At 41.8% G+C, this 23,985-nt stretch overlaps 1 protein-coding gene across 6 annotated transcripts in view; it reads left to right on the top strand.

The window, feature by feature from the left end:
• Positions 1 to 23,985, top strand: part of tle2a (TLE family member 2, transcriptional corepressor a) — a 40,135-nt gene that overhangs the window by 11,809 nt on the left and 4,341 nt on the right. The window contains exons 2-11 of one of the 6 annotated variants that reach the window (XM_086089707.1): positions 2,600 to 2,760; positions 12,985 to 13,048; positions 16,315 to 16,359; positions 19,288 to 19,350; positions 20,298 to 20,402; positions 20,668 to 20,881; positions 21,439 to 21,455; positions 22,031 to 22,126; positions 22,502 to 22,546; positions 23,446 to 23,607. In XM_086089707.1, coding sequence (XP_085945833.1) covers positions 2,600 to 2,760; positions 12,985 to 13,048; positions 16,315 to 16,359; positions 19,288 to 19,350; positions 20,298 to 20,402; positions 20,668 to 20,881; positions 21,439 to 21,455; positions 22,031 to 22,126; positions 22,502 to 22,546; positions 23,446 to 23,607 — 972 coding nt within the window. The remainder of the gene's footprint in view (positions 1 to 2,599; positions 2,761 to 12,984; positions 13,049 to 16,314; positions 16,360 to 19,287; positions 19,351 to 20,297; positions 20,403 to 20,667; positions 20,882 to 21,438; positions 21,456 to 22,030; positions 22,127 to 22,501; positions 22,547 to 23,445; positions 23,608 to 23,985) is intronic. The other 5 variants (XM_086089711.1, XM_086089708.1, XM_086089709.1 and 2 more) reach the window with 5 other exon arrangements.

Here is a 23,985-nt window from a genome sequence, read left to right as displayed (position 1 = left end):
ACTTGGTGCTTCCACGACTCTTTTACACTGAACAAGCGCAGTGTGAAAAGGGCGTAATGACGGATGGTGGCTTTTGCTGTAAGTCTGTGCTAACTCCTGTTTAACATGAGTTTTGAATACGATTGGTTCATTCTAACCACAGCATCATCCCAATAGTTATGAAGGCGTGCACACTTGTGCAGCCACATTATCATGTTTATTTCCGCCTCTTCTCTCTAAAATATTTCAGTTAACTTGTCCCGGTTATGGGTCACGTAATGGTAGGGGGAAAAAATTGAAATGATTTATCTTTGTCATTTATAGCACTAAAACCTGGCATGTGAACAGGGGTGGGCAGACTTTGTATATCCACTGTATGTGTCTGCTGTCATTGGCACGGTGTGCCGCTGTCATGTCGACATGCGATGTTAGATTTTTGCAGCTTTCATCCCCACCCCACCACCCGAGCCCCTACGTGCTTTTTGGCATCCCGGCTGAGTGATGTTGCCGTTAATTAAAGCTAATGTGTTGCTGATGTGCGCGACACTCAGATGTGAGAGGAACACGTTTTCAAAGGAGCCGCCATCGCCGCCGCCGCCGTCATTAGGAGTCTACTCGCCGTCGATATTCTCATGCTATAATGGGACGGAAAACGACTTGAGTGTTTCTGGGATTGATCGTCCATTGGCCACATCTAAAGGAGATTTGGCAGGGATGCTGACAGAGATGTCGTCATGTGACTGGACAAACATGTCTACCCGATGATTCATGTTTCACAAGGACGTTAAGCACATTGAACAAATGGCTGGGACGGGGCGGGCCTGGCAATGCAGATAAAGGCTGGAAGAGCTGCAGATAAAGTGAGTGACCTCCAAGATAAACTTGAGGGAAAGTGTTGGGAAAGATGCATGTTGTTGTTAAATACAAGGTTTAATTGTGGAGCGGTGATGTCATTGATCAAAAATAATTTTGGAATTGATCTGCGCTTTGTTATGGAATGTAATAAGCTACATTTTAAAGGGCTCCAGGCAGCATTGATTTGTGCTACCAATTAATTTTCACCACCATTTGGTTTACATGCACCTTTAAAGAGTTAGGCTATAAATGTATTTAATGCTTGTGACCAGACATTCTAATAATGCGCTTTGGTGTAAGTTTTCACCATATCATGTAACTTCTGTTTTGTTAATTTAAGTTTCCACAGTAACCTGTGCACTCTATTCAGAGCAGTTTCAAGGTTTGTTTTTGTCCAGTTCCAAACATTTCTCCTTCTGAATCCATTCAACAATGAGAACGGATAATTATTTTCTCTCATGAAGTGGAAATGATTTTGTTGTTGTTGTTTTTTGCAACTATTGATATTGAGTAATTATATGGTACTGAAATGTACACTTGTTTTTGGTGTCTTTCTTTTCTTTTATGTAATTTCTGTATTTAATATTAAGCATTTTCTGTAACTTAAAAACATTTTTTTTTTTAGTTCTAAGCCTTAGGCTTAATTAATTTTTTCATTTAAATATTGAAGAGCATTAAATGGGAAATCAACGAAAACCTTTTTTAAAATATGTTGTACGCATTCTGATTTGTTTGCGGAATATCAACTAAACAGCAAAATCCACCCATTCTTATCCATTTTTGGGGGCGGCTATTCTGTCACATACCGTCGACTGAGAATGACATCGCAATTGGCTCACCTGTTTTCTGAGTTTGGTCATGTGACATTCGCAAGCTGAGCCGTGATTGTTTGCGATGTCATTTTCAGTCAACAGCAAGTGGCAAAATGGCCGCCCCCTGAGATGGATTTTGCTGCTTGATTCATATTCCATAAATGCAGTATTAATCAGAATGCCATGTTTAGACTAGTGGAGCTGCATAGAAGATATGTAAAGACACATTTTGGGTTGCTTGTTAGAATAAGATTTAATTAAGGAAAACCACATTCAATTTCTCAAATTTTAATTGACATGATAATAACCATCGCTCAGTGTGGAATTATTTGAATTTTCTCTCTCTCTCTATTTTTATCCATGATACTGTGCTTTAATAGTCAAGTGGCAACTTCACTGTACTACTTGACCGCCTCGGAGCTTGAGAACTCTCCGTCCCCGTGGGCCAGTGAGCTCTGTGATGTTGACACAGAGTCAGATAGACGGACAGACGGGGAAGCCCCCGCCCCGCCACCCTCGCAGTCCGGCGCTCAGCCTTCTTTTGTCTGCTTGTCCTGCAGCATTACACTTATGCTTGTAGCCGCCTAATTGCTCTGGACCCCGCAGAGAAGGGAGCCAAAAGCGCTGGGGGTTCCAAAGACTCCGCGGCCCTTATGGGGTCCCCTCCCCACCTGCTGTGCTGTCTTTTTTTTCTTTTTTTTTATCCTTTCCCCTTCTTGGACCTGCAATGAAACAATGAGTGCTCATTTGGCTAAGAATCTCATGCGCTCCATGCCCCGCCTTACCCTTTCTCAAGTCTTTGTGACCCATTCACATATGGCAGCGTCGGCTATGACACTTGATAACAGACAGCCCGCCTCCCGCCATGCGAATGCCACCATCACGCCTCATTGCCACCCCATGTTGCGCCCGTGTCACATGTCAATACTCTTGTGCGTCTTTATTGTCCTCAGGCACCTCTGCAGCCACCCCCGGGGTCCTCGGCCTCCGTGGTGGCAGCGGCGGCAGCAGCGGCCGCGGCATCGGGGACCCCCCAGTCGCTGAAGCTGACGTACCCGGAGACCCTGGACCGCATCAAGGAGGAGTTCCAGTTCCTGCAGACGCAGTATCACAGGTGCATGTCAGGGATGGGAAGTGATAAGATTTTGAACGTTTCGATCCGTTTCTTTAGCCGCTACTTCTGAAATACTACAATTTCAGAATTGTTGTGTTAAAAAAAAGTGGCATCATCAGAAAAAAATTAATGAATTACATGCTTATATTTTATACAATACAGTGCAATTTGTCTTTATTAAAAACACGTAGCAAAAAATGTGCCCATTCTTCACCATTGCATAGACTGTAGTGTACATACACACAAGCTACGGTGACTGTGTGTTGTTTATTGGGTGGTTTGTGTGCCGGAGTCTTTGAATGAGGGATTTTGGCTTAGCTGTGGTGCCCTTCTCTCCGCCCCCCCCCCCCCCCTCCTCTTGGCACACCTTCATGTCCCCCCTCCCCCTCACTCCCCCATTCTTATCCTCCTCTCATCCTGCTTTGATTTAGCTGGCCAGCATCCCATCCCCACCCTCTTTTTTTCTTTCTTTTCTGTCCCACTTCAAACTTCTTTTGTACACTCTCCCATCTACAGTCCTCTAACCCCTGTGGCTACTGCAGCTTCCCTCAGAACGCTGAGTGCGTGTGCGTGTGTGTCGGGGTGTTGTTGTGCAGCTGTCTTTGCGAGTACTATGGTGCAATGAGTTGTGGCGGGGATGCTGTGAGAGGGCGGATTGTCTGATGTGTCCTTATTTGGAATGGGCCTGGTAATCTATGAGCCAAATGAATTGATCGATAATTTTTGTTTCACTGAATTGAGTAATGATTGATTGGCAAAGGCACAAGCACTGTTGATGTGGTCTTACTAATTTGTAGTCCAAAGAACAATAACAAAATACTCTTACTATTTTGTGTTCCAAAATTCATAAAAAATAATGTAATTTTGACAATTAACAGTTGGACCTAACAGATGGTTAATTGATCAACCCTTTTCTTCACCTCCTTCATCTTGGTGGGTATCATTCTCCTGTCACAGTTCAGGGGCCACTTTCACCCGAATTTGATCTAAATTTTTCCTTTTTTCTTCTTTTTTTTTTGGTACAAGTATTTGATAAGTATGTGCTAAAAACATTCCCATTTGTTATTATTTTACTGTAGAGTAATCGAAAATTTCTAAATGTGTGCAATTGTTTGCAGCGGACAACATTTGCAAAAATTTTCGTTTGAGTGAAAAACTGCTGTTAATGTTCTGTCCTCACAGTCCAGATTGGATCCACTTTTGGGCCCACGGGCCGTATGTTTGACTCCCCTGTGTTAGACTCTATTGTCCATAGGTGCGAGTATGAATGCTTGGTTGTCGACCGGTCCCTGCCTTATGCCCAGAAATTGGGATAGGGTCCAGTTAACCCATAACACTAATGAGGACAACTAACAAAAATAAATGGATAGAACCACGGAGTCATAACGATTTTTTAAAATGATTATTATTATTTTTTGTTGCATGCCGATATTATGCTAATGATAAGTCAACCTTCAGGTGATAATGTTTATTTTGGCTTATATTTTGCACTCTGTTGACAGAGCACTTAAGAGTATGTTAGTGCCAAAAGATCCCCTGGAAGACTTTTTCCTGCATACAAATTTTACTCTCAGGTCTAAATGTCTTTTCCTTTTTTACGAATTTCGTTTAGTCTCTTGGATGTGCGTACCGGTACTCACATTGACCCAAAGAAACAAAGGCGTAAACTCGGGTTATGGCCACGTCTTTATGTAAAATACAAAAAAATATTTGCGGGCAATGGGTGAAGCACAAATCAAGGCATTCATTGCGAGGGAGTCACCCTGGTGTTGATTGCTCTCCTGGCACCATTTCAATGCCTCCCTCTTGTGTTACAAAACAACTGAAGTGGTGCCCTGGTGCCAAACACGTCTCTCTAAATACACAATAATTGAATAGAAGAGATTCGGATCGGGTGAGCTGCAGATTCTATCTTAAGCAGGCTGTTATGTGATTTCCTGGAAAATGTGCAATGTGAAAACTTAAACTTTGTCTGACCTGAAGCATACTTGTGGCCAATGAACGTGGCAATAGTTTGTGCCATGCAAATTCCTCATACTGATGGATTGGATGTTGACTAGGAACCTGTTTCTTTGGCTCGCAGACAAGCGAGCAGTGAAATAAAGCGTTTGATCCCTTTGACATCCATGCCTTTATGTATGCAAATCATTTTGCCCAAGTAGGATAGTCATGTACGATGTACGCTGAGCCCTTAGTTTAGGAGGGAGTTGTGGGGCGACGTAATCTGAATTTGTAGTCGAATAGGCATGGGTTCGCTGTATTTCGTTGCTTAGTGATGGAGTCTGACACGTTGCAACTTGGGTACAAATGTGTGCGACATCGGCGCCATAGGAACAGAAACCCTCATAAACCGAGAAACCCCTGCAGTTCCATTTTCAGAGCCGCTGCACACTGTAATCATCATTTTGTTGAACACACCAGTTTGAAATGTGATTAATTAGAATGAATTATAAAGTCCCAGTCTCAATTCTCATCTTATCTTTTGAAGCGGTTAGCACCTCCTAAAAGACACTTTTAGTCATTTCCCAGTAGCAAAAGTTGATGTTTTGCTGATGTCATTATGACCACATATCCTCATGTAGTTGCACGGAGGACCGGCCTTGTGATGAAAAGAAAAACACTTGTAGACTTCGTCACTGCCGGTGGTGTTTGCCTGCAGACTCCAAACGCACTGGGTGATGATGTGTGTGCTTAAAACACACACACACGTGCAGGGCTCCCCAATTATCTGCGCACACACAAATAGATGCCGCCTAGAAATAGCAGAGCTTACTTGTGTATTTTGGCCGCCGACACGGTAGCTGGATTCCGATAGATGTTGGATTAGACAGCAGGAAAAAGACGGAGGGGAAGGGATTAGCACTGATGAGCTACAACTGCGTGTGTGGCGGGTCGGTGTGTGTGTGTCGCGGCGGGCTACGTGCACAAATGCAAATGTTTGGCGGGTTTTTTGGCGGCGTGGTAGGTATGTAGCGATGAGGAAGATTAGTAGGAGAGAGAACGGCTAATTAAAGTCTTTGGTGGGTCAGTAGCTCTGTTTTTTGTGTGTGTGTGTGTGTGTGTGTGTGAGCTCATGTACGTTAACAAAACAGCCTGTAATCAACAGACTGAGGCAATGGAGCTTTAATTACTTCAATTCTTTCGACACACATTTGCATGCGCACACGCACGGTAAATGTTGCCGTGTGTGTGGTCTGCATAGAGGCTCTTCAGTCGCCACTAACATGCTAGCACTCATGTTTGAAGCCCTTCTACTCTCCTTTGCGCGCGCACTAGACTGCTGTTAGAACAGACAAGCGCACACACACACACCCATGCTGCATAAGTGTGTCATGCGACCTTGACAATTGAAGCGAAAAAGGACTGGTGAGATTGGCGTCGTGCAATAAAAGCCCTGTCCAGGGTTATGATTCACAATGCTAATTGAACTGGAGTCAGGAACAAAATGGACAAACCCGACTGTCAGAGGGCTTGTAAATACTACGGCAAAGTAAGGCCTGGCACATACAAGGATTTTTCTAATCGTATGAGATTTTGTTTATCGGAGACTGACAGACAAGTGTTTTCAAAAAGGATCGGCGGCGAGAGCTTTGAAAAACGGTGTTGTCGTCGAGACTCGCTCTGGAAAATTATTTTTGTTGTCTTTTAAACAAAAAAAAACGACATCAACTAGAACATATTGTGTTTACCGGTGATTTCTTGTTTGTTTTTGATTGGCTAAACTTTGTTCACATCACAGTTCATAGCGTCAATGACTCAGGGAGATGTCATCGTAGCCCACACGTGAACATTTTGCTCAGAAATATTGAACACGCAATATTTAAGATTGTTGGTCTGACCTTTATATCGGGACAGATTCACTCTCCACTTTAGAAAGAAATCTAATCTTATAAAACATTTCCTTTGACATCCTTTTAGGGGCAAAACATTAATTGTCTTTGTATGTAATTGTCTTTAGAGCTGCGGTTATAGTTGGCAATTGATGGTTGACTGCCAGTACGGGTCCGAGCAAAAATGTGCATAGAATTGACAGCCATTGAAATGTATGGGCGTGGTGGTGGAGATGATTAAAAAATAATAATTGGCCAAATAATTGCAGCAAGACCTATAAAACTCTTCTGAATGATACTCGCCTGTTTCCTCACCACTACATGTCTGCCAGGTGCCTTTTTTAAAGTCTAAATTGTTTAGTGTACAATGACACAAATGGAGACAAACTGAATTCACGCCATCACTAAGTGGGAACAAAACCCACAGTGACGCATAACGAGGGAACAAATGGTCCAATTCTTATTTATTTATTTATTTAATCATGTATCTATGCCAGCAACATATAGTGACAGGCAGAAGAATGAAATAGAAAAGGGTACAATTACAAACCTGTGTAGCCAACTGTTGCCTTTCATACAACAAAATGTAGGTAATAACTTTGTGTTCAACTGAAGAAGTTCACATTTTACAGCAAGTCAGAGTAAGATCATTAGAGCTGGCAAACTTAATCGATTAATTGACAAATAATTTCAGCATATAAACAGTGATTGTTCATTAATTTCTGTAGCCCTTCATGAAAGAAGACTGATTATCTTCTGTGTTTAATCAAAATAAGACATTTGCAAACATCTGTTTTCGCTTTGGAAAACAATGACCGAACCGATAACATAGCACAACATAATTCCCGTCAGGTTCAGCCAACCTAGAACATTTCATAAACAATAGACAAGGAAGGAAGACAAGAGACAATCTCCTACCCGCTCTGAGTCCTCTTTTGTTAATAGGATGTTCCCTAGTTTACACAAATGTTGCTGCTCTAAAGGGGAGGGGGAACACATAGCAGCAACCTTCGATTCTAGAAATATTCGATAGTGACAGCACTAAAGATCATCATTATTTTATTATTATATACTTTTTTGCCATTTGTTTAGTGGTCTTTCATTGTGAAACTCAAGTCCATTATGAGCCTTGCCTCAGTCAAAGTCTGGGAAACAACAGCGTACTGTATATGCACCGACCAGCACACACAAAGTCTGTAAACATTTGATGTAATCAACTCTCTATGTCATTGTGTTTGCGAGAGGGATGCTTCATGCTTTGTGCTTTTAGTTGCGCGTGTGTGGTCGAGCAATGAGCGCGATGACGGATGCAAGTTCGCTTGGCCTGCCGCTGTGCGACAACATCCATCCCTTTTTTTTTTTGTGTGTGTGTGTGTTGTACACACCCTTGAAAGATGATGAAAGTGTACACAAGCAAGTTGGGTGGGCTCCTGTTTTCAGTGTGTGTGTGTGTGTGTGTGTGTGAGAGAGAGAGAGAGAGGGCGAGTGCTGTTGGATTTTTTTTCCACTGGATTTGCAAGGAACGGTTGATCAATACTTAATGAGATGTAAAGCGAACAGTCACAGCCCTGCAGGCCGGGAGCCTAAACGGTTCTAACGCGAGCGTGTGCGATTACGGTGATGTCACGATCAATAAGTCTTAGTGACGACTGATATCTTTTTTAACCGCAAAGATGGTTTACATCCTTTTAAATGTGCCACTGAAACCATTTAAAAAGCGTTTAAGTAGTAGTAGCGTCGCCAAAGCATCCGTCAAGCTAAACCTACCAGTGAAATCATTTCCATAATTATAACGTGAAATGAGATGACACTTATTTGTAAATCAACATCTTTGTGTCGTTGCCAGGTGACAATTCATAGACCTAATTGAGAATGATTTATTGAAGAGACTAAACATTAGTTGAAGGGCTATCCATATTTAAGTCATTACACACTTGGGGAACCTCCCAAAGCCTCTCCACAGTCGAGGAGCGTGTTTATTTCAAACGTCGCAAAATCACATTTTATGACTGGGGGGGCTTTTTTTTGGCCTGTGTTTGTAGGACGAAGCCGCAAATTGTTGTAATTGTGCGTCAACAAAATGATAAAGGACACAAAGGCGAAATAAGAGTGGATCACAGCAGGCGTTGCTTCCTTTTAGTTTTTGCTGGATGGTGTGCGGCTGGTTGCTGATTTGAATCGTTTCGTTTTTAGAAGCAATCGAGACCAAATTGATTGCGCCGCTTGGCTGCAACCAGCGTGCCTTGGAAAAGGAACCACCCGAAAATGGCATGGACGTTGTTGCGGCTTTCTAAAAATCCAAGCAAATGGAAATGACAGTAAGGAAAACAAAAGGCTGGAGATTTGAAATAACACCTGGGACATTTCTTAAAGTGCAGCATCTTAATTAGATGCTTGAGGCCGCTTCCTTTTGACCCTCTTTGCGTGTGCGTGTTCATCCAGCAGGTTTGTGCCTGCGCGTGGGTGTGCGTTGCCTAATAAATGCAGCGTTTTGGCTAATGTATACAGCTTTGCACGCTTCTTTGCTCTGAGTGATGTGTGCGCGCGTGCGAGTGTGTTCATCAGCAATGCAACGCAGACACAGCTGTCTGAAAAAGCGACAGGCTGCAGATTTGCAGCACATTCAGCTGATCACCTTATCTTCTGTCACCGCCAGGGAAAGATTTGACACACATACACACGTTTCCCCCTTTCATGCTTCTGTCCTCCCACCGTCTCTAAATGGCACCCAGCTAAAGCCTAATTATGACAGCCAATCACTCCCCACTCCCTGCCCACCACTTTCGTTCCTTCCTCTTTCTTTCCGTGCGACCCTTCCTGCAGCTCTCGCATAATAATGAGCACATTTTCAACCTTGAAGGCCGTTATTTGGATTGGAACGACATGAAGTGTACTGCACGTGTGGTTATAATCAAAGGCGCATCGTACAAATAAAGGGAGGTTACTATCAAACAAAAAGCGAAGTCATTTGAACATCACAAAAAACACAGACTGTATTCAGGTCTTAAAACAGATTTTTTTAAAAAGAAAATGAATGCCTTAATTATCCTTAAAAGTTGCACTTAATCCTTGAATCTGCCGGTTTTAAAGACGCCACATTGTTTCCAAAAAGGGATAACTTAAATCGATGTTGAATTATTATATATATATATTTTTTATGGTGATAAGGTGGGACAGCAGTGTGGACTAGTGGTTAAAACACCTGACTCACAGGTTCGAATCTTGGCCTTCCTGTGTGTTTTTTTTGGGGGGGGGGGGGCGCCAAGTTCCTTCCATGTTCCTAAAACATGCATGTTAGGTTAATTAAAAATGAATATTTTCTCATTAAAACGTGCATTTTAGCAGATCATTTTCATCCCTTGTTACAGTCTTCACGTTTTGTGAAATTGTTTGTCAATGAGAGAGAGGTACGATGGGACCGGTCAAGTTTGAATGTAAACAAGCAACTGCAGTTTCATTTCGTTGGAAAATAACACAAATGCAGAAGGAACGTTGTAATTCCTCTGTCCCATTTAGTCCTCTTTCACCTCACTTTACCATATTTTATTATTTCATCACTAATATACATGAGTTAATTTTGAATAAAGGCTGCTACCTGTAAGATTCCAACCCTGAAAAAGGGTGTATGGTAATCCTTGCTTTAAGTTGTGGATGTAAATTGTAAATAAATACATTTAAAAAAATGGAGATAATTGACACCACTTACAAAAATGTTAATAACTTATGTTATTAGTTTAAACTGTAAATTTCCCACAAACGATGGATCCATCAAATAATTCTCCCTAAAGTTTAAACCAGGTCTGCTGGCACTTTACAATCTTTCTTCTTCTTCTTTTTATTTTATTTTTTTATTTAAAAGATTTTCAATTCATGAAGAGGTGGCTGAGGTCTTAGTCCAGTGCATGTTCATCTTCTGGTCATCTTCAAACTTTTCAATGTTTATTTTTCTCTGTCAAAGCAAGAACCCTATTGATTTTTTTAATGTATCCAACACAAGAGGATGAGGTAGCTGGTGCGCACGCACACACACACACTGCACACTTGAGCCGAGAGAGGCAATTGCACTGTAATAAAATCTATAAGGTGAAGGGGGTGGCATTGGAGGGGTTTAATCCTTACTCCCCTCCACCTTTTGGCCGCCACCGCCTCTTCTTTCTTGTGCCGCTTGGCTCCCTCACTTCCCTTGTTCCCTTTCTCCTCCACATGCTGGCAATGATAAATGAGTCAATTATGTGCGTGTGCGTGAAAAGGGAGCTGATGGGGCTGTTATTACCTGTTGCGGCCGGGAGGGTAATGTTGCCGTATTAATCATATTCTAATTTTCCTCCGCCACGCAACCCGCCCACAAGACACACATCATCAACACGCGTGCACGCGCACGCACGCACGCACGCACATACACATTGCCCACCGCTGCTCCCCCCTATCAATCTATTTGCCGCCTGCAAACAAATCAGCGTAAACAGGGCCCAAAATACTGCCTCTCCGGGGACGAGGGAGGCTGCTGCAACACGAACACCACAGAAGAGCATTACGTGCGTGTGTCAGTTTGCAAATCTGGCCAAAAGCATTATCCAATTTTAGGGGACAGGAGGGACCTGTTGGCCCGTGTGGTGAAAACAACACACAGAGATATGGGACACAAGGGAGAGGTGTTTGGCCGCCTCATCTGTGGTGTGTGCGTGTGTCTCTTCCATTCAGGGGCACACGTTCAACAGAAGCGTGGTAATTAGAGACATGGCCATATTTGTAGCCTTTTTTAGAGGGGGGTGGCAAGGCAGATTTGATTTTGTTCTCTAAGTTATATGATATAGGCTAGGGCTGCACAATATGTCGAAAAAATATCGATATCGCGATATTGGCCCATGCAATATGCAAATCGCAAAGACATGCAATAAGTTTCAAATGGAATTTTATGCTTTTATCTGAATTTGACCAGTCAGCCGCTCACTAAAATGTTCACCGCCGTCCAAAAATGATCTCGAGGTAATTACAATTAACTATGAACATATTGAGTTTGCTTAATTTGCTGCATGATTTTTTTTTATTCTTTCATTAGATTAAAAGAAAATAATTATCTATCGCTATATCGAGCAAGTATATTGCATATTGCATGATTTTTTTCCAATATCGTGCAGCCCTAATACATCTTGTGCAATGGATTGTTATATTTATGCTATGTACATAAATGAGTTTACAAGAAAAAAGTATGAATGAACATAAAAATTTATTCTCTAGTGAAGTCTCTTTTATAAAAAAAAAAGGTGATCTTTTTAAGAGTCATTTGTTTCGTGAAAACCTTCAATATCATTATTTATTTTTATTCTTTTTTTTTTAAAGAATATTTTTAGCAATTTTTTAAATTAAAAATATTTAAATAATATTAACATTTAAAAAATAATATTTGGAAGAAAATTCATATTCAGTATTTTTTCCAGCAAAATTTAATTAGTAAAAGTCATAATTTAAAAAGTCTATTTTTATAATTATTTTTAACCCGTACGAGGGCCCATTTAAAGTGACATAACATGTACAATATTAAACAAAGTTGTTTGTTCAAAACAAGCTTTTCTTGAACATGGCATAATTTCCACCCCAAGTGTAACAATGCTGACATTTTATCCATGACATCCAACTATATATTTTTTATGTCTTCACATTTCACTTAAGTGCAGGTTTTAACACAAGGCATTTCAGTTATGTCGGGTCTCGGTTTGAACACTAGGGGCACTATGTAACCAGGAGTATGTAGATAAGGAATGAAGAATAGGAGATGAAAAAGAATATAGCATGATTTAAAGAAGTAAGAATTCAGATGAAACGTTTCTATAAATCTTAACTTTTCAGGGTTCATTTATTTATTTAATTTTAATTTTATTTTTAATTAAATGACATATTATTATTAAATTACCTTTTAAAGTGCTATATCGCCACATGATTGACACAGCTCCTACCGGAACGTATGTTAGGCTGATAACATGTACGTTTACAGACCTCCTATATAGTGGTGTTTTTTTCTTTTTCAATGCATTCATTATCAGTCGCTGGCAAAGAAAAAACAAGCATTTAAGGACAAATAGGTCATTTCGGACCAAGAAAAGAGAGCGACACCTTGCCTGGACGCCAAGATCGAAGTGCGACTTGTCTATTTCTCCTCTGCTACGAGGTGCTAATGGCCTGTCATCACCTCGCCCTTATAACCCCCGCACCCCCCCCCCCCCCTTCCTTTCCCCAACCATCCCTTCAGTGTTTGTGTTACACGACGAAAGGGCAAGAGACACCTTTGTCGCCAACGGAGATGTGCAGTTTTTATCTATTTGGAGTAATATCCCAACTTTTAGATGTTAACAGCTGCTTTCCCTTCTGCCCTTCTGTCGTTTCCTCCCATTTGCAGTTTGAAGCTGGAATGTGAGAAACTGGCCACCGAGAAGACGGAGATCCAGAGACACTACGTTATGGTGAGCCAAGTCGTCTGGGTCCTTTTCATCTGCTAACAGCTGCTAAACACCCACCGGGAACCACACGCAAGACCACACACACATTCATGCACACACACATGTTCTCTTGGGGAGTAAACAACACTTACATGGGTGTGCGTCTGCGACGTGGATTTCTGGGCTAAACGAACCGTGTGCTTCGATCCTACCTTTCTAAAGGCTGATATCCAGTGAGCGTTTGCTGAGCTTCATCAAACGCACTCCTCCAGATTTCCCTTTGTGCTCATCTAGAATTTTTAGTTGAGTGGTTAAATCGTTTTTCAAAAGACACCAATTTATCACTCAATTAAAGTCGTAATTAACTGCGAGCCAAAGTATCGCCGTTCCATTTCAGTTAAATACCCACGTCATATCTTTCCAACGCCGTTGATGTGAAAATTATCATTTACTTGGGACAAAAATCTTTGTTCATCCATCTATGCCAGCGACCTATAGTGACAGGCACTCAGAAGGCCTGATTAATCGATGAGGCAAATTGGAACAGCTTTACTTGTTTCTGGATGTAATAAGCGAGGTCACGGCCACAAACACAAAAGTATGGAAATGTTGCTACTAAACAAATGAGGCGCGCACAGTTTTAAGGTTAACTCATTCACTGCCAGCCAATTTCACTGAAGCAATCCCCTTCACCCCTGGCTGTTTTACTGGATTTTGACTGATTTTGCAAGGCCCACAGAATATCAGGAAAAAAAAGTACATTTGTATCTGTTTCCGTTTTGCAGCAATTAGCATTAGAATATAGCTAAGTTTAATTATTATTCACAAATCTATTTAGAACTGTAAGTAAATTAGCTTTTTTTCAACATGGTCCTGGTTGATCTCTTTTGGTCTGCTGCCACCTGCTGGCCATTTTTGTAATAACTACCATTTTTTTTTCAACCGTTCTTTGCAGTTGAGAGGCTGCATCAAAGCCTTCTGTATGCTCTAGCATAAAAAAACGTATAAATAAGAACATTTAAAATAGAACATATTTATATGTTTTTGGGAGCAAATGAGTTAATGTGTGTCTCCACTTGGCTGCGCTGCGGCGGTACCATTAGCGTAACGTCCTGTGAATATTTGGGTCCGTTCAGTCAGCGGGAATTCTGCCTGCCATCTGAACCGCTCGCCACCGCAGCTGAACCAGTGCCGGCTGCCAAGAACCCACTTGGGCCTTGCCAAGAAGGAAAAAAAAACGCTATGTGGCATTCCTGGCACTGAGCTGGGAATTGTGTGAGGGTGGAGGGGAAGAGGGTTGAAGTTTTGGCTCGGGCTAAGAAAAGGCGTGGGGGAGGTTTGGGGGGTAGGCGAGGTCTCCTCTCCTGGCGGCTGATTTGGGGGGAGTTTGGCTGTTGCTAAGCAACAGGCGAAACTTGGCACACCAACTGTCAAGTGGAGCTGCCAGCTGCCAGGAAAGGCATCTTTTATGGAGGCACAGACAAACAGCAACACATTCACATACACACCTGCACGTACGCACACACACTCGCACTGTGCCAAGAAAGATGTCTGCAGAGAGACAACCCCTGCCCATCTCCTCTCCTCCCATCCTGCCAGAGTGTTCTGGCGCTGCAACTTGCCAATCTCCTCTCTGAAAAGCAAATGTCAGCCTGTCACTTTGCGAGGCATCCGACTTGAAAATGCTTTCCTTTTCTGTCCAGAGAGAGAGAGAGAGAGAGCGATGGAGAGAGAGAGAGAGAGGACCACCTGCCTCTCATTGGCTCTCCACTCTCTTCTATGCTCCTCACAGCTCCTCTTAGAGTCAAAAGGTTCAAATAGCTCAAATTAGACGTGATTATTGCAGCCGTCCGACAATGTTCCGTCCTCGCTCGTGCTCACTTTGAGGCCTCGCAGACGTCCTTCAGCTTCGTTTTCGAGTGCTGATGACTTTCAGTGTCCAAGGTGATATTACAGACTGCAGTCATCTAAAAAAAAAAAAAAAAAAAAAAAAAAAAAACAGAAATTGTAGAATCAAGGTTCTAGATAAGAGTAAAGTCATATTGTGGCACCAGTTTTGGATTTGTTCAGTGGATACTCACTGTAGTCTCGTCATTATATACCTCTGCCCCACCTGATGAGATCACAAGTTTATTATAATAAAGTAAGACATTTGAAAACATCTGCCTTTACTTCGGGCAAAACAATGATCAACATTTTTGCCAATTATCTGACTGTTATGGATCAAACCAGGAAGTGAATTATCATCAACGTATGTGTGCATTTTTGCACTAAAGTAACGTCCTGATTTTTCATAAATAAAATAGATTTTTTTTTATAAATACAATTCATCAGTTAATAAAAAAAATTTAATCTACAGATTAATTTTTTTTTTTAGTTTTTTTTAAAAAATATGATCAGTACTTGAGCATAACTCTGATGAAATGATGTTAAATTTGTAACCCCACTTCCAAAACCTGTTTGGTAGCACTAGCAAAATGTACTATTTTTGTAATGTTTAGGGAAATAACTTTTTTTTACATTGGATTCAAGTGTTTATTTTTAAACAATGCATAGAATATTTGACAAATGACTAAACATAAATAGAAATAAACAATTGGATTTTTCTAAATAAAATCCCAATTATTTCTCCGAAAACTTGTAGCGTCTTCTCTGCTCTTTTCCGCTTTGTTGAAGCAACGTCAGAGCGGAAATGTGCTGATGTTTGCCATGTTATCAGGCTTGGTAGCAAGTTAATAGTATTTATAAGTGCCCCTCACCCTTTTACAACAGTCGTGTATAAATATGAACACTATGTAACAAAATAAAGCAACAGAGCCACTATCAAAAGAAAACAGTGGTATTAATGTGACAATATGTTTATTATTAGAGCCAGAGCACCAGACGGTGTCTATGCCCTATTGGAATTGTTTATTTTTAGTCTTCTGGAGAATGATTCGCCTTTTTCAGGGCCTCAACATGCCAGAAAGCTCACCAAATTACAAGCACATGTGAAAATGGTGAAAAAAAAAAATTCTGTAAGCGGCGCTCCAAAAAGTCACTCACTACTGCCCCATTTAAATTAAATAAATAAATAAATAAAAACCTCCAGACACCACTTTGGATTAAAGCCACTATTTCTAATTCTTACAAAGCGAAGTAGGTTCAATTAATACCTCCGTGACAGTTTTCACTCATAACAGGACATTATAGTGGCAGGCAAGTTGCATTGATTTTGAAATCGATAATCCATCTTTGGAAAGAGGCTCATATCATTTGTGTGATTAACGGCTTGTTTGTGTGTGTTGCAGTATTACGAGATGTCCTACGGCCTTAACATCGAAATGCACAAACAGGTGAGAAACGGCTCACACTTCTTCTTTCTCATTCTCGGATCTCATTTTCTACTTTTTCCCTCCCTGACGTTCTAATGCCAGTCCTTCCTCAAATATCCAGCAAGGTGTTTAAATAGGATCCCCACGCGCAATTCAGGCCTGCACTAGATGAGAATTTTATTTTTTTCTTATCTGTCACGACGACTCCTTTCATTTATTTTGTCTTGATCTCCGCTTCTTTTAATTCTCCATTTCTTCTGCAACCTGCGTCTCTTTTGATTTCCTCTATCTTCACTTTCCTTCGTCTTCCTCGCAGACGGTCCATGCTGGATTTCACTTTAAATCAGGTCACTGCCTTCCTGCTGTCTACTCGTCCTCTCTCTCTCCATTCATTTCACCATCTCAATCGTTTCACTTTTGACTTGTCACAGAATCCCCCCCCCCACACTCTTCGATTTTCCTCCCCCGCCTCTCTCCTATTTCTCCTCGCCCTCCCACATCCTCGCCTCATTGTCACACTTCCACGCCACCCAATCCTCTCCTCTCCCATTTCATCACCCCCCCGCGTCTCTCCTTCTCCGTCTGTCCCCCCCCCCCCCCCTCTTCATCCCCTTTTGCTCCTTTCCTCCCTCCCGAAGATGTCATTTAGTAGTTGGAGTTCTCTAACAAGAAATCATTGTGTCTCCCCTGGGCAGGCGGGGCCGAGGGATGGTGGGGCTGATGGATTGGGAGGAGGATGGGGGGGGGGGGGTGTATGTGGGCAAGCGAGAGGAATGAGAGAGGGAGTGGAGGAAGAAGAAAGGAGGGGGTGGAAGTTCAGTCCGGCGTCAATAAATCACTTAGGAGGGAATGGGGTTGTGTGTGTGTGTGTGTGGGTGTGTGTGTGTGTGTGCGCGTGTGCGTGTGTGTGTAACGCACACCTCAGCACAGGCTGGCTGTCAACTAGACAAACAGCCTGCAGCCATAATGATGTTGTCATGATCTCTGCATGCATATCATTACCGGCCCTAACGGCCTTGATGCGAAGTGCGTGCATGCGTGCGTGTGTTTTTGTGTGCGCGTGTGATCGAGCTTGTGTGCACCCAAGCCTGTAACACTAATCAATAATATCGGCATGGGAGGAGTGGAAGGAGGCTGACTTGGAATAAACAGAGGGATTGTTTATCGCAAGACTATTTTTAACTGAAAGCCGATTCAAGGCAATGTTGTTTTTTGGAGCCTTAAAACTAGCATTGGGGAATGCATTATTACTATTATTATTATTATTATTATTATTATTATTATTATTAACATTAATGCCACGCTTTACAGGTGTATCTCAATTAGAATATGTTGAAAACTGTCATTTATTTCAGTAAACTCATTCTGTTCAATATCCACAGAGTGAAATATTGATTAAAAAAAAAGAAGAAGATAATATTAGCATACATTTTTAATAAAGAAATTTGTTTGGAAGTGGCCATCTGGAAAGTGTGTTCATTCATATTGATGGCTAATTTGTAAAATAATAATAATCTGCCTTTTAAGTCACAATCTGATTTATTGGCAAATATGTAATAACACACATGAAATTGGTCTTCACAGTCACAAACCATCCGGGAAATATGAAAAATAAAAATGACCAACAGAGAGGGCGATAGAACGGGAAGCCTGGCGGTTCGCTACTTAGCGCCCTGACTTTCTTACCTGGGGGGAGAAGAAAGATAAGAAAGGAGAGAGGGAAAAACCGGCCCAATTAAGCACAGTACAGATCTGGACAAAAAATGAACATAGCAACACTGCAATGACATGCATTCAACAAATTTCAAAGATTTGTATGTTTGTGTTAACTACAAAAAGAGATTAAAAGAGCTCATCTTGGCTACCAAAAAGTAGCATTTTGTTTGATCCGTTATATAATGTATTTTGGGCAATATTATAACTGATGCTGGCACATCTGAATCAATATTGCACCACAGCACACAATATTCCTACCCTAAATCATAAAGACAACCATTTAAAAAATATTTTAAATAAAGTTTTGCGGTAGTTTTAAAACTGTGGCATCACTTGGTGTTACTGTCAAAAAGTAAAAATGTCACTCTGTAAATAAAAAAGGGGGACATGCATGCTCACTGTGGGCAATGAGCATGCACAAAAATATAAACATCAAAATATTGTTGTATGCTGCTGTATCATATCTCTTGACACTACAGTGCAGGTGCACCATCAAATATTCATATTCTTGCTGAAATTCCCCTCCATGCGCTGTCAACACTGCAAAAAGAAACACTTTGTTTTTCTTCCAATATATAGATTATGTCTCAATCTTCATCAAATAAATATTGTACTAAAATAGCTTTAATTGCCACCCCGTTTTTTTTTTTTAACCGTGTTGTTGTTGCATAAACACACTTAATGGGATGGAGAGAGGGATGAGGAAGAAGAGTTGGCTGTGCAGTAGCAGTTGGACACACACACGCACAGTCACACACCCTCAGTAAGAGTCATTGACCCCCAGCATATAACACACACACACGCACACACACACACACAAGCTTGCGGAATGTGAATGTGTATACAGTACAAACATCTGAGGAGCACACACACAAACACACAAGATTGGGATTTTTTTTTTCACAAAACACGCATACTCTGTGTGTATGTGTGTGTGCGCGCATGTGTGTGTGTGTGTGTGTGTGTGTGTGTGTGTGTGTGGTGGGGCTGGCTGTGGCCACAGCAGATGCTCACCATGAATATTTTAGTCCAACTCCCTGGCAAAGATTCCATTTGCATGGACCAGATGTAAGCGGCTGAAATATTTACCACGCGGGTCTGGGGGAGAAGCAGGTCACAGCGACGGTGTGCATGTGCTGCCGGGCGTGTGTGTGTGTGTGTGTGTGTGTGTGTGTGTGTGTGTGTCTCTTTGTGTGTGTTTATTCATCAAATATCTCCCCCCACCACTTTCAGACGGAGATTGCCAAGCGGCTAAATGTGATCTGTGCTCAACTCATCCCATTCTTGTCACAGGAGGTGGGACACGCACACACACGCACACACACACACACACACGCACGCACGCACGCACGCACGCACGCACGCACGCACGCACGCACGCACGCACGCACGCACGCACGCACGCACACACACACACACACACACACACACACACACACACACACACACACACACACACACACACACACACACACACACACACACACACACACACACACACACACACACATACTTTGTCTTTGTATCATCGCGGGGCCATCTCATTGACATAATGCATTTCCTAGCTCCTTCCCCGAACCCCAGCCATCAAAAATGATTGCCTACCCCCATTCCTTACCCTAACCTCAACCATAACCCAATTGAAACCTAAACTCTAAAACCAATTCTTGACCCTCAATAAGAGGTCTGAACTTGTGGGGACCACCAAAACGTCCCCACAATTTCAAGTCTGTCCCCACAATGGTAGTTAAACCTGGAAAAACACACGTGTATGGGCCCCACAATGTAGCAAAGACAAAAGCGCACACACACACACACACACAGTGACTGCAAGCTTTTCCTTGACCATTTTCCAGCCAAAATATCCATCGGAAGATAAATGTCCTCACAATAAAGGTGTAAATGCCAAGGGCTGTGCCACACAAAGATACAGAGACAAGGACACATACACTCAGTTTGTAATCGGGCGAAAAGAGCTCATCCAAGCATTTTTTTTCCCCAGCCAAAATGTTCAAGCAAAGACAAATGTACACACAAAAAGTGTAAATGTCAAAGCTTTGCCACGCAAACAACAACACACGGCGAACTTGTGCGCACACTCATTTTCCTCGACGGCCAAGCGGTCACATTCATTCCATACATGCTGAATAGGTTGTCATGCTAATCAAGCCACTTTCCACACAATGAATATTAATGTGTGTCCTTTGAGTGACCTCTGCCTTTTTCTTCCCGCCGCCCTGCAGCACCAGCAACAGGTGGTCCAAGCTATGGAGCGCGCCAAACAGGTGACCATGGGGGAGTTAAATGCTTCCATAGGGGTACGTGGGCTCCCCCCTCTGCCTCATAGCGTGTGTACCTTATCCTCACCTTTTATTTTTCCCTCCTTTTTCCCCTACTGTTTAAAAAGGATTCATGAGGCACCCTTTTAGGCCCACTGCACATGAATTGGCTGTCTTGAAATTGTCACATTTCACATCGTGATCCCCCGTTAGGCCCACTGCCCTGACTTGTGCATTTCTCCCGCTGCACTTCCTGTTTTCTTGCTGAGGACCTCCTTCCCGTCTAAGCGCCTATAAGTCACCCGTGTGCTTCTCCCCCTCCCCCCCCCTGCAGCAGCAGCTCCAGGCGCAGCACCTCTCCCAGCACATGCAGGGTCTGCCGATGGGCCCGCACCCGTCGGGATTGTCCCACCCGGGCCTGGCGCTGGGCGGTGGCTCCGGGCTATTGGCCCTGTCGGGGGCTCTGGGGGCCCAGCTGGCCGCCAAGGACGAGAGGGCTCACCTGGAGGCCGCCGCTGCTGCCGCCGCAGCTGCCGAGCATCACAGAGGTGAAGGAACGCAACATTTTAAAATGATTAAAAATGAATTGGAAAGGGTCACCTTGAGTTTTGAGTTTGAGTCGACATTTAAAGTCATGGAAATATTGGACCATGAATCCATTCTATCCACACAAAACATGTTTGCATGTGTTTTGTTTTGTTTTTGATCAAATAAATAGCACTCTGTAGTATTGTGCTGTATAACAATGTTCAGTCATGAGAAAATGAGGATGAAACATTTTTTTTTTTTTTACTTCATTTCAATAGACATTGTGCTGCTCCTTATTTTGAGATTTAGTCCAATCGCTACTAAATTAGAACCCTGTACACTATATAGAGGGATGATGCTAACTAGCAAAGAATTTTTGTTCTGGTTGTTCCCTTTAGTTGTAGCATGGCAGCCAAATTTGATGCCTCGCCATCGGTAAAGTTAAATGACTTGGTTAATGTCTTGCGTACGATGGCTGCAATGATGATTGGCAAAGAATATCGAGTAATGTTGTCTAATGACTTTTTTTTTGGGGGGGGGCGGACCCATCACCACCACCACCACTGCCTGGAAACAGACCGTGAAGCAGGACCAGTGAGTACAAAACATTTTGACAATGTCAAACGAATTTCTTACAGCGAGTTGGCTCCGCCCTACAAACAGATTTAGTGTGAATATAACCGTTTTGGTAAAATAGCTTGTCCAAAAAAAAGAAAGTTATTTTCTGCCATATCTCCTTTATCATGTCAAAGGTTGGAGTATCATGTAAATGAGCCCCACTGTTATGTTCGACACATTTTGCAAAACTGTAACAAAACATGAACTTGTTGGTTTAATTTCATACGTGATGGGTGGTCGGGCACGCAACTATTTGTATACGAGCCATTAAAAGTACATTTTCAGTATGACCTCTTTGAAATAGACCGTTGTGGGAAGTCTAGCCCAGCTCAGAATAGCAAAACTGTGGAAAAAAAAAAAGAGGAGATTAATGAGTTAGTGATGCCGCGTGATATATTTGTGGGGATATTTTTTTGTGTGCCTGTCTGCAGTTTTCTGACTCTTTTAGATGATTCATTGCGGTCACTCTCACCTCATCGTCGCTCTGTTAACTTCCCGTCCTCGGTGACTCCCGTTCTTTCCTTCCGTCCTTCCGTCTCTCCCTCCCGCAGAGCTCGCTGTCCAATGGGGACAAAGGTCGCCCGGCAGACTACCTCAGCAACGGCAAGAAGAGGAAAGCTGACGAGAAGGAGTTCATGATCGACTATGTGAGCTTTCATTGCACGCTTGTGACTTCCTTTTAGTTGCGCTTAATCTTGCAGTACGATATACGATTTCAAGATGCATTTGTAGATGGTAATGTATATAAGTTGGTTCCAATCAGACCAACAGTTGAAAGTTTATGCTTACCATCTAAAAAAAATTTTTTTTAGATTTAATCAACATCTTAACATTATTATTTTATTTTTTTATTAAATAAAATGTTCACACTAATTGGTTTGCTACAAAAATTAAACTGCAGCAGTCTTCATTTTTTTTTACCGCCATCTTTGTTGTCTTGTTACTGAAGGACTATTGTATAAAATATAAAGACGATTGCTATAATTCAATTAATTTCTTAATCTTTTTCTTTCCTTCCACAGGACAGCGATGCAGACAAAAGTGATGATAACTTGGTGGTTGACGAGGTGCGTACATTTCATGTCATAGTTTTAAATTTGTATTCTTTGAACAACACTATCGGGACTCGCTGGTCACAACATTAGGTACACCTGCACAATTTAACAACAAAGAGGAAATTGTTCACTTGTGAATTATTCATGTAACATTATGCACACTTGTGTTGCATATAGCTGTTTCTTATATATTGGAAACACTAGTAGAGCGCTAGATTTGAGCTATTTATACTATTATAATGTCACTAGTAGCACACAGTTGTCAGCTAGTGCAAAGCTTTGCCTCACTCGTAACGTCCTACTAGTGAGGACAAAGAGTACAGGTAATGTTGTGGCCACTTCGTCTCACACATATTAAGTAATTTAACTCATTCACTGCCATTGACGGCTATAGACGTCAAAAATTTATTTGAACCATTTCTTAGTAGTTTAACATTTTTTTCTATTATTACTATTACTATTGAAGTCATGCAACTAATTACAATTAAAAAAATATATAAAAAAAGAGAAAAAATTATTAAAAATTAGGGGCGTCAGGCGATTCTTTTTTTTTTAATCGTAATTAATCGCATGACTTTACTAGTTAACTCACGATTAATCACACATTTTATATCTGTTCTAAATGTACAATTAAAAAAATGCTAGGTTTTCATACTCTTGTTAACAACAGTGGAAAAAAATGTTAAACTAATAGAAATAGTTCAAAAATAATTTTTGACGTCTATAGCCGTCAATGGCAGTGAATGAGTTAATTGTATTTATCCACTAGCTATATAATGACCATGGTTTTGACAGAAAGTCTTACTACAGAAAAAAGTTCAGCAGGTGATTTACGCCATGTTTTCTTTGACATCGTGGCATCTTCGTCTCGCCACCGGTGTGCTAAATGTCTCTGCTCTCTGACAAACCAGGACCCGTCGTCGCCCCGCAGCGTGCAGTCCTACTCGTCCAGGGAGAACGGCTTGGACAAGATGGCGCCCTCCCGCAAGGAAGGCCCCCCGCAGGCCAGCCCCACCTCGCTGGCGTCCTCCAGCAGCGCCGCGTCGCCGTCGCGTGGGAAGGAGTCCACGCAGGTACCACGAAGAATTGATTGGATTATCTCCGTGTACATTAACACCCCTCTATTCACAAAAAACTCACCTAATTTTTTTTTGAAATTGCTTTTACTAATAGTTTCAACCCTAAACATACTCCAACTATGATCTTAGTCTCATTTCAAACACACCTTTTACAACATTACCCTTGAAAAGATGTGAAGATGCTGGTGCATGCTGCTGATTTGCAACCTGTAAAAAATACCAATCACTACTTTCCTATTAGCCATTTTATTTAGTTTTTGATTCAGGGACACGCACTTTTTTTTAAATTTTTTACAGTGTTGTGAAAAAGAGCAATCAATTTTAATATCTCACAAACAACCCCCCAAAAATACTAAATCATCATTATGTATA

This window comes from Leptonotus elevatus, chromosome 11 (genome assembly GCF_054856555.1).
Source record: "Leptonotus elevatus isolate MCC_2025b chromosome 11, RoL_Lele_1.0, whole genome shotgun sequence".
Taxonomy (NCBI): domain Eukaryota; kingdom Metazoa; phylum Chordata; class Actinopteri; order Syngnathiformes; family Syngnathidae; genus Leptonotus; species Leptonotus elevatus.
Note: the sequence above shows the minus strand (reverse complement) of the source record. Positions and strands in the feature narration are given on the sequence as shown.